Source organism: Belonocnema kinseyi, chromosome 7, assembly GCF_010883055.1.
Source record: "Belonocnema kinseyi isolate 2016_QV_RU_SX_M_011 chromosome 7, B_treatae_v1, whole genome shotgun sequence".
Classification (NCBI taxonomy): Eukaryota; Metazoa; Arthropoda; class Insecta; order Hymenoptera; family Cynipidae; genus Belonocnema; species Belonocnema kinseyi.
This window is the reverse complement of record NC_046663.1, coordinates 71,100,033-71,111,965: the sequence shown is the minus strand read 5'-3', so window position 1 is coordinate 71,111,965 and position 11,933 is coordinate 71,100,033. Positions and strand designations below refer to the sequence as shown.

General features: G+C 33.7%; 1 protein-coding gene across 3 annotated transcripts in view; it reads right to left on the bottom strand.

The window, feature by feature from the left end:
- The window catches only part of LOC117176815, a 34,720-nt gene that overhangs the window by 21,181 nt on the left and 1,606 nt on the right, over positions 1-11,933 (bottom strand). For all 3 annotated transcript variants that reach the window (XM_033367132.1, XM_033367131.1, XM_033367133.1), the window contains exons 2-3: positions 11,395-11,498; positions 11,218-11,313 (exon numbers count right to left, since the gene is read on the bottom strand). In XM_033367132.1, the coding sequence (XP_033223023.1) occupies positions 11,218-11,313; positions 11,395-11,498 (200 nt within the window). The remainder of the gene's footprint in view (positions 1-11,217; positions 11,314-11,394; positions 11,499-11,933) is intronic.

The window sequence follows — 11,933 nt, the reverse complement described above, 5'->3', positions numbered from 1 at the left end:
ATCAAATGACCATCACGGGTATACGGGCGAGTAGGGGGCGCCATGTTTCTATCAACTGATATTTCTAATACATTGTGACTCTCTATTTCTCTCTGTCATTATTATAGATAGATCATTATCAAACTTGTGATATGCTTGAGTAATAAGATGCGCTTTTCCTTGATGTTTAGAGAAAAACATCTTTTAAAAAATCCACGCATCTGACAGGGAGCACGATGTAAGAGTCCTTCAACTCCCGGTTAGATCAGGCGGTAGCGCTCCGACCTCCGATTTTTTAACCCTTTCCGACATACATTTTTAAGGGAAACGAGTGTTTATGAAAATTGGTACATAGGGGTTTTTGGGGTCGCTGATTACGAATCTGAACTCAGATTTTGAATATTCAAAATGGCGGGTCCATTATGGCGGCTGACATTTGGCATATTTTTTTTGTTCTGAAAATTGGTATACGGGGTTTTTTGGGATCACTGATCATGAATCTAAATTTAGACTTTGAACACCCAAAATGGTGGGCCAAAATTCAAAATATTTCTGAATTGTTTTTTAAAAGTTGGCATAGGCAGGGGGTCGCTGATCTTGAATCTGTATTCAAAATGACAAATATGTAGAATATTGAGGTATGAAAAAATATACACCTATTCACCTAAAACATGGATTAGTATCAATTTTTTGAATTTTCAAAATCTAAATTCAGATTCGTGATCAGTGACTCTAAAAATCCTTGTCAATAATTTTTTTTAAAATCCTGAAAACTTTATTATTTTGGACGCCATATTGGATCCGTCATTTTGGATTTTCTAAGTGTGATTTCATATTCGTGATCAGCGACCTCGAAAAACTCTGTATAATAATTTCCTGAAAAAAATCCAAAAATATTCTAAGTTTCGGGCGCCATATAGGATCCGCCATTTTGAATTTCCGAAATCTGAGTTCATATTCGTGATCACTGACCCCAGAAACCCGTGTATACTAATTTTCAGATAAAGCTCAAAAATATTCCCAATTTCAGCAGCCATATTGGATCCGCCATCTTGAATTTTCAAAATCTGAGTCCTGATTCATGGTCAGCGACCCCAAAAACGTTTATGCACCCATTTTTATAAGGATATAATGGAATATTTTCAATAATGAATTTTTTCAACAAAAAAGGCTTTTTTTATCTTTGTTTATAAGTATTAACGAATTATTAGATAACTTTAATCCTTCGCACACAAATTTAAATTTTCTATCATCCTGCGAGCATGAAATTAAAAAAAAAAACCTATGTAAAATCCAATAAAAACTACTCTGAAATCGCAAAAAATGATATGAAAAAAGGTGGGAATACCGAATTCCCACCGTGCCGCAAAGGTTTAAGCCAATAGTCCGGGATTGACTCCTGCTGACGGTAATTTTTGTGAAAATTTTTGTTCATTTAAAGATTTTTTATTATTTCAACTGAATGCCAAATTCATTCAATTCAAGCCAAATTATTTAATTTAAACTAATTATTGACATATCGTTTTTTTTAATGAGATGTCATAACTCTAACTGAAAAATATGAATATAATAATAATAATAATAATATTTATCAGAACCCTCGGTGGCTCAGTTGGTTAGATACTCGGACTTCACCTCAGAGGTCCGGGGTTCGAACCATGAGCCGGTAACACTAGAAATTTTTCAATGTACCTTTACCGAGGTTCTGGTGGTTCGGAACCCACCTTAAGCTGTAGGTTCCCCCATCGTGTACTTGACTGCAACCCAGTCCGTCAATGATGGGGTATAAACCAGACTTTGTCCAATATGTCTGGGCAGACTGCTCTCATCAGATCACTTGATTGTATTATAAAAATGCGTTCGTGACTGATGATATATACCGGGAAAGTCCCGTGCAAATTGATCAAATAAAAAAAATTCAAATGTAACCAAAAATGCCTCCGACATGTTGGACAGTATAAGCCTGTGACAACATTTCAACTCAGAAATGTTTTTATAATAATAATAATAATAATAATAATAATAATAGCCCTACCGAAGGTGTTCCGCGTTGATGTCGCGGTAGGGCTTGGACTCTCCTCTCACGACTTTGACGGCAATGTTGGAGGTAGCATTGCTACTGACAGGGTTTCCCATGCCAAATAGGCTGATAACGAAGAGGAGAGGGACTAAGTAGAACACCAAAACCCATAAATGAAAAATGGAGAATATATTAAAGATTTTGAAACGCTTGTCGCTTCCCGAGGATCGTCGGGGCGCCATAGCATGCGGGACGGTGACGATGGTGAGCTGCGAGATGGTCAGGCAGATCTCACTAGTCAAACAGATGACCAGCAAGAACATCTGCGACAAACTGTAAGCAGTGGAACATCAACTGTGTGTGCTGAGGATGCTTTGGCTAGCACTAGCTGTTTGCAGCCAACCACCTTGACAGAAATACCGTGGGAGAGCATCAATTGGGATACCACAATGAAAGAGGAATTGGTGCGTCTCTATTATGAAAGTGCGAAGTTTGAAACAAACAAGGAAAAAGGATACAATTTAAGAACAAAATTTGCTGCAAAGTATCCTAATATACAAAAGGTCGCACTAAGAGATCGTATCGCTAAGGTGAAAGACATCAGGACTAATCTACATGTTAAAGAAGACCGAGCAATGGAGATTAAACAACAGGTTGATTTAGCGTAGAAAAACGACGAGAATGAACATCAGTTAGAGAAAGCCGCGACAAACGGTCAAGCAGGAGCAATTGATGTTCTTCCTCAACCTATTGATGATCCAACACCACCACATCCTCCAGAGGTGGATGACCTTATACAACCAGAGGCAGAAGCAGAGGTTCAGCAACCAAAAAACCGACGAAAATGGACATACCATATGAACAGAGATGTTATGCGCCTTTATTTTTTGGCAGAGAAATGTGGGGAAAGTGTGAGGAGAGAACATCATAGACTCTTCTTACTTAAATACCCAGAGCTAGCCACAGAAATCAATGAGCAGAATCTGGCAGATCAAAAACGCTCAATATCTGTAAACAGACTGCTTCCGGCTGTTGAAATAGCTGCTATCAAAGTGGAAGTGGAACAACAGCTTTCTATTGATGAGCTCGCCTTGGAAGATGTGGATAACGAAGACTTCATTGATGCTGAAGGCATAGGTGCTAGAGATAATGGACATCATGCACCGGATCCATTAGAACCACATCCGGATATTACTAACGATGATGTAGATAGGGAAATCTCAGAAGAACTACAGCACCTGGAAAGGAATTTTGGTCATGCTTTACTAGAGTTCAGATATGCGGAACCAGCACTGAGGCATTCTCTGTCCAAAATGAACATCACAAATCATCTACGTACACTAATAGCACATCTCGACAGAAAGGTTTTACCTACGTATTTGAACGTAGCACAAAATGCGATAGAGGTGCAAACTCTTGTAAACTGTGCAGCTGTAGCAACCGTTAGAACGTTGGGCCGAAAAACTAGGCCTGCAAATGCAGTTTTTGTTCCAGCAAGGGATCGAGATCCACCATGGAAGATCAGGTTGGATATGGATGTCAGCAAAGTAAGGTGCAAATTGGGTCGATTAACTCAATATAAAAAAGGAAAGAGAACCAGAAAGCTGATGAACCATGTTACTAAAATCATCCACCCTTGGCACATCGAGACAGTAACACCAGCAATATTGGATGAAATTTTAGACTCTCAACGACAGAGACTTGATGTTCTTACTGCCAGACTGCGTCAGTACAAGAAAACCAATGCACGAAGGCAACAAAACCAAAACTTTCAGACAGATGAAAGAAGATTCTATCGTGAACTGAGAGTAAAGACAAATAACCACCAAGGCACCGAAGTCCCTCAATTAGAAGATATGATTAACTACTGGTCGGGAGTTTGGGGAAAAATGAACAGATGCAATTTGGACACTGGGTGGTTCAAACTGGAGTAGCAAGAGCAAGCAATAGCCCAGAAATGCATCTGACAAACATCAGAGCTTTGGATGTTTAGTTGTCTTGAAGAGGGCAAGTAATTGGAAAGCTCCAGGTCCGGACATGTTGCACAATTTCTGGTACAAGTACCTGACGAGTGTGCATCTTGCGTTGGCAAGGTGTTTTCAGAAGATCATTGAGCACCCAGATTTGATGCCAGATTTTATGCTCCAAGGTACTACGTATATGATACCAAAAAATCCAGACGCTCAAAAACCATCTGACTTTCGACCGATAGCCTGTCTTCCAACAATTTATAAATGTCTTACAGCTATCATTGCAGATAAGGTATATTATGATTGTGACAAGAATGGCATTCTTACAGAAGAACAAAAAGGATGTTGTAAAAACTCACGAGGCTGTAAAGATCTAGTCACTATAGACGCTGTTGCCATGACTCAAGCTCGTAAGCATCAAAGGAACTTACACATTGCATACATTCACTACAAGCAAGCGTTTCCTTTCGTGCCGCATGAATATTTGCTTGAAGTCTTAAAACTTTAAAAAATCTGCCAACGCATTATTGACTTTTTAAGCCATGTGATGAGGCTCTAGGGTACAAGAATAAAGTTTTTGATCATGGACAACCAAGGATAACTGGATCAATACGCTTCATGACGGGTATATTTCAAGGAGACTCCTTCAGCGCACTATGGTTCTGTTTAGCATTGAATCCATTGAGCAAAACACTAAACAGCATGTCTGATGGGTTCAGAATTCATGATAATGAGGATGGTCATCAAGTGACCCATTTTCTTTACATGGATGACCTGAAGCTGTACGCTAGTTCAGGCCAGAAACTGCAGCAAGTGATTGATGTCACAAAGCAGTTTTCCAATGATATCCACATGGAGTTCGGACTAGATAAATGCAGAACAGTGCATTTAATCAGAGGGGAATTAGGGACCGCAGAGTTAGAGAACGAGTTCGAAAATGACATCGAGGAAATTGCTGCAGGCGAATCATATAAATATCTGGGTATTCTTGAATCTAAGGGTATTTAACATAAGATAGTTAAGACAAGCCTAATGACTGCCTTTACTACGAGACTCAGATTAATTATGAAGAGTTTTCTCAACTCGGCAAACAAAATCAGGGCGATCAACACATATGCCATCCCTGTCCTCACGTACTCCTTCGGGCTCATAAAATGGTCTAACACCGACTTTGAAAAGTTAAACAGAATTGTTCGCGTAGAAATGACGAAGCACCGAATGCACCACAGAAATTCATCGATTTAAAGGGCAGTTCTATCACGACATTTAGGGGGAAGGGGCGTTGTAGATGTCAAAAAACTGTGTGAGTCACAAGTTATACAGTTATGAGACTATTTTAACAGCAAACGAAATTTTGCGCTTTACAGAACAATCTGTCAAGCAAATCTTGAATACACGCCCTTAAATTTGTCCTCAGATGGGGCCTTGAATATCAGGGCAGAAACCATAGAGGAATTAGAAATACAATGGTGGCAGAAAGCCATCCATGGCGAGCACCCCAACACGTTAGATCAAAGTGAAGTGGATAGTGAGGCATCTAATATTTGGCTAAGAAAGGGTGTTCTGTATCCAGAGATGGAAGGATTCGTCATTGCAATACAGGACAAGGTTGTCAGAACCAGGAATGATCGCAAACACGTGTTACGTCAAGACGTGGTTGACCGTTGCCGATTATGTGGAGATGCCAACGAATCCATCGAGCACATTATTGATGGCTGTCGCATAATGGCTCAGAGAGAATATACGCACAGACATAATGATGCAGCGGGCATTATACACCAACAACTTACCCTAAACCTAGGATTCTTAAAAGAATGGGTGCCCTTCTATAGATACATTCCAATGCCCATTTTAGAAAGCGAAGATTACATCTTATATTAGGATGTTACTATCCAAACGGATCATTACATCCGGGCCAATCGACCTGACATCGTGATGCGAGAAAAAAAAGGTGGAAGAGTCTACATAATCGACATTGCTTGTCCGCTAAACCGAAATTTGCAGTCAACCTATACAACCAAGATCCACAAGTATAGCGAGTTAAGGCATGAAGTAAAGACCATATGGAGGAATGTGAATCATGCATCCATTCATCCCATTGTGATTTCGGCTACAGGCAATGTGCATGCAAGATGCACTGAACATCTTGAACATTTAGGAGTCAGTAGGGTATTGGCAGCAGTTCAGAAGGCGGTTTTATTAAACATCTGTCGCATTATAAGAAACTTTCTTGATCATCAGGAAGCGAGCGACTAAAAACCCGTGGAGTGGCAGATGGTAGCTCTAAGAAAGCATCCAGAGGTGACTGTCGTCACCTCCAAAGCTCGTGGCCGCTCGTAATTGTATACCTACAACATCATCGCAGGAGGTTTCAACCATCGTATTAAATTATTTGAATTAAGTTATAACATTCTAATCTCATCAGTCACTGACTTAGTCCGTGGCTATGATGTATCACCGGGTTTACCCGAGTAAAAGTTTAATAAAACACACAATAATAATAGAAATAATAGAAAATGTCTTATACATATATTCTACTTTTAAATCATTTTATTTTCCTACTTATTTATATTTAAGGGCATGTGCTAATTAGAAAATTATCGATTTTATCAGTTTTAGGTTCCGACGGCTTTTTTTCTTTAATAATCAATATTTTGTCTTAAAAATTTAAGACATGATAGCGACCATGCTAACGAACATCCCCACACACTTTTTTTTGGTTTAATTCGAAAAAGTTTTAATTTAGCAAAATCTGATTAAGGGCATGTGATACTTAGAAAATTATCGATTTTACCAGTTTTAGATTCCGACGGCTTTTTTCTTTAATAATCAATATTTTGTCTTAAAAATTCGGGACATGATAGTGACCATGCTGACGGACGTCCCCACACACTTTTTTTTTGGTTTAATTCAAGAAAGTTTTAATTTAGCAAAATCTGATTAATTTACATAGCGCTTAGGAATTAGTATCGATTTTACCAGTTTTAGGTTCCGACGGCTTTTTTTCTAGAATAATCAATATTTTGTCTTAAAAGTTTGGGAAATGATAGCGAACGTGCTCCCGGAACTAACCTTGTTTGTAGGCAATCAAAAAAATTTATTTCATAAATAATTTCCCAGTGGCGAAAAATTGAACATTAGTTTCAAAGTTTCATGCTGTTTTGTACGCCCTCTACGCCGAAAATTTCAAAATTTATCTATCTGCATTACCAGCTAGGCTAGTAAGATAGTTTATTACACTATAATTATTCTAGAGTGCTTACCGACAGAATCGGTACGATAGAGACCTGCATTATTGGAATGAAAGAGAGCTAATAATCAGCCTAACCACAAAATAATACACATGCATAAAATTTGCTAATTAGCACAATAAGATTTTTTTGTTATTATCCCTGAAAAAAGAGTCCGGGGACGTCCGTTATGATATTTTATAGCATCTCCAAATTCAGTTTTTAAAAATTTTCATTTTTGTGGAAAAAAAGCCGTCGGAACTGTACCCGATTGACCACCCGACGAAGTATCACATGCCCTTAAACATTATTTTATTCTTATTATAATACTAGAAGTAAACTAGCAGTATGAAGCGCGTGTTTAAGAATCCCGAAATACTGAATTGCATGTTTCAAAGTCCCAGCTGCTAAGATTCTAAAATTTTAAATTGATATTATATATTCACCGTCCTTTTCACTATAAAATGAAAAAAATAAAAAAAAAGGAATTTAAAACGAAGTATCTCGTCGTCCCAAAGTCGTCCCAAAGTAAAAAAATCGTAATTTTAAAACGATTTTATACTCAGAACGTTTAAAATTTTTAAATTCTTTCAAGTGAATTATTTAGCTAATTTAAAATTTAATAATATTAAAATTGTTCGTTATACTTTTTAAAATGAAAACTTATGCAAAGGAAAAATTAAAATTCAGGACTCTAAAATTGTAACCATAAAAAATTAAAGAAATGATTCAGTTACTCATACATCCATCTTAGATAGTTTATTTTTATCAATTTTTATTTTTAAAAACACAATTTTTAACTATTCAATTTCAAAACATTAAAGTTTTACAGCATCCTTTAGAATTTTTATTCATTCTCAAAATTTTTTAAAGAAACATTTTAAATTCTTGAGTGATTAATTTTTTTTAAACTTTAATTAAACATCGGACTATTTTAAGATACTGCAAAGTTTAAATCTTTTCAAGTTGAAATTGTTTTCGTTAAGTTGAGTTTAAAATTTTCCATGTTTTGGAACATTTTCGAACAAAAATTCTAATTTCTAATGCTTGGTTTTAAATTTTCATTATTTTTAAGGCTCCGATTTTATAATTTATTGTCTTAATTATTCATTGTTTTGAATTTATTCTGGAAGTATTTCATCATAAACTATCTAATCACAAATCCTTTAAAATTTAAAGCAAATATCAAGTCTTTCAATTTGATATTTTACGATTTCAAAAAAAATTAAATCAAACAATTTTATAGATTTAAAATTGAAACCAAACAGTTCAAAATATTTAAATTTAAATAATAAAATAACTGATTAAAATAGAATCCCATTATTAGGATTATCGAAAATTAAAATTATTACATGAAAAACTGACTATTAAAGGCTTTTAATATGAAATTTTAAAAGATTTAATAGTGAAATAGTCCTTGCATTTCACATACTTGAATTTGAAACTACAACATTGTGAAAATTAAAATATATGAAAACTCCAAAAATTAAGAAATGTTAAACCACAAATTTTCTAATATAGTTTTGAAAAAAAAACAACTTTAATATAATGGTCTCAAAAATTACACTGATTTATAATTTCGAATTCAAACCTATAAATAAAAATCTTAATTATAGAAATGTTAAATATTATAAATATATTATCAATAACTATCACATCATGTAGTATCGAGTGAGATTCAAACTGATTGGGTAGAGTCCTTTTCATTGTTCAAAATTGAAGAATTAAAAAAATATGAACCTTTAAAGTTTAATTATTCTAATAAATTTTTAAATACATGCTTCCTAATTGGAAACTTTTAAAAATAATGAATTCAAACTTACAGCGTTGAAAAATGAAAAATTCCAAACTTCGTTTAAAAATTGAAACATTCTTAAAAATAGGTTTTTGAAAATAAGTCATTCAAAATAATTAATTACTAAATTGTGCATCACGATTTTAAAAATTAAATAAAAATTTCAATCTAAAGTGCAAAATTAAGAACTTGAAAATAAACTATGCACCATTTCCATGCAAAGAGAACAACTTAATGTTGCTTTAAGTAGGAAAACAATTTTATATGGCGTCAATCTGACGTGTACTAATAAACTGTCATGTTGACATGATAGAAAAAGTCACGATACAAAAAAACACGCGAAAATGGAGCAACACATAAGAGCTTCAATGTAGACAGTATGAATAATAGTATATTATATATAATTTTTTTCTCCTGAAAACCATTTACACAAAAATATACATGTTAAATTAAATACAAAAATGAGGATTTCCGGTTACAAACTCAGAGAGTTACCACCTGATCTAACCGGGAGTTAAAAGACGCATCTTATTACTTTAGCAAGTTATAAGTTTCATAATGAGCTATTACTGAGAGGTGTATGAATCTAAACAAAATTTCGAAGGATGTAATCAGGGTGGTCCAACTTTTTTTGTCGAACTTTTAATCATATCGCTGCCAAATCTGTTCGGTTTCAAACCAAAATTAATGAGCCTTGTTTACCAATGATAGTTAGAAATTTCGCAGGCTTCATGAAGTTTAACACATATTTCCCATAAGAAAAACATATTTTTGTAAATTTTATTCAGAATTGTCAATAACAGGTGAGTCGAGTTGAAACTCAACACAATTATTTAAACTCAACACAATTTATTATTTTGACATCGAGGCAATAGGCAATTCAACTTTACAAAAATAATTTATGAAATAATTTATTATTATTTATAATAATATTCTCTTTGAATAATACTTTGAAGTTGGGTTTTTTTTCTTAAATATTCAACATTTGGTTCACTTTTCAGTTAGAGTCAGGTAATAATTAATTCAAGTTAACAACCATAAATTTCCACTTTGAGCGAGGTAAAAAATAATAAACTTAATGCAAGCTAAAACACATAATTGTTTAAGCAATTTATTATGGTTTCTTATCTTCATTCAGAGTAATCCTTAAAAAATATCCTCTCTGTTGTATATTTATTATTTGGTCATAACTAAAAACCCAAAGTAAAGTTTGAAATTTCAGTAAAAACTACAAGTTTCTAGCAATTATCTAAGAAAAGAGATTTGCAAACATTAATACATTTTAAAGTAAATATTATAATATGAAAAATGTATAATTTCAGAAAAAACGCAACTAACCAGAGGAATATAGTTATAATCAATAATAGTTTTTTTCAAACATTTATTTTTGACAAACATATTAATTTTTACTTTGCTCTGATTAAAAAATGGACAAAAACTTGAATATTTAAGAAAATGCCGCAAATTAGAAGAATTGAGGAAAAACTGAACATTTTTGGCATCATTTTAAGAGATTATTATTACAAACAATAATAATTTGTTTAAATACTTATTTGTGTAAAATTTAGTTAATAATTGTTTCGTTCAAGCTAAGGAGTTGAAAATAAGTTGAAACCCACGACTTGCTAATTCTATTCTAAACGCAAATCGACAAGAACAATAGTAAATTGTTGAAACAATTTATGTAAATAGTTTTTAATATAAAGTAGTATTTTATAAATTACAATTTATATTTTAAAAAACCGCGAAAAATCATAATAAACACCAGAAACTGGAAAAACGCAATTTTTCACTTATTGATTTTTGTCACGCATCAAAAATAATTATTCATCTGTATTCTATAGTTAATTGTAAACAGAAATAATATGTTTCAACTCAAATGATTTAATATTGACGATTCTAAATAAATAAAATTTACAAAAGCGTCTTTTTTCTTATGGGAAATACGTGTTGAACTTTATGGAGCTTGCGGAACCTCTCAATATCAATTAAATAAAAATAAAAAACGCATTTATTGTTTATGGACTGAAACAAATCTGCAGGAGACATGATCCATAATTCGAAAAAAATTTGCAATTAGTTTTTCGATCACCCTAATTTAGGTCCCCCTTCCAACTGTTAGAAGCTATACGTATTTATTAACATGAATATTAATAGCAATTATTGATAATACCACATTTTAATTTACATTTGAATAATAATTTTTTTAAAGAATGTAACTACCTTTTCTGAGGAAGAGATAGATCTTGAAGTCGATTTCTAGACTTGGCACTCAGGAGGACTTGTGGAGGAATTCTGGGATAAGGCGACATGTCTTTTCTACGGTATATTTTTTATTTTGAGAAATTTTTTGAACATATTTCTACCTATTTCTAGAAGAAGTGGGATAAGGTTGCTTACGCAGGATCGTATTTCTTTTTGACGACTTTTGGCTGTGCCATAATCCTAATTCGTTTTGTGGGTCGAAACTTCAACGCTGCTCGTTTCACAGTGAATGGATTTTCCTACAATTAACATATTTTCCTCAAATTACTTCAGAAAAATGTTTTGATCCATAATAAATGGAATAAATTTTGAGCAAATTTTCAAATTAAAAGTACACTGGAACCTGGATCTCCGTAAACTGGATTTGTGTGTTCCTGAAATTGTGGGTCCGGATGCAATAAGGGCACATAAAATTTTTTCGTGCAAAAACGAAGTCCCCTGGAAGCTTTAGAAAAAATTTTCGAATTTTAATTTTCAAAAGATATATATGGATGTAAAATTTTATTGCGCATCTTTTTTTCTTAAGACAAAAAGTTGTAACTTTTTTAGTTTAAAAATTAAAGCCAAAAAGATTACTTTTTTGAAAAACTCGATTTTAATCCGTTTTTCACTTCAACTCGTGCTCTGTACGTCAGTTTTTGGAATTTTTGAATAAAATTTTCAGAAAATATACC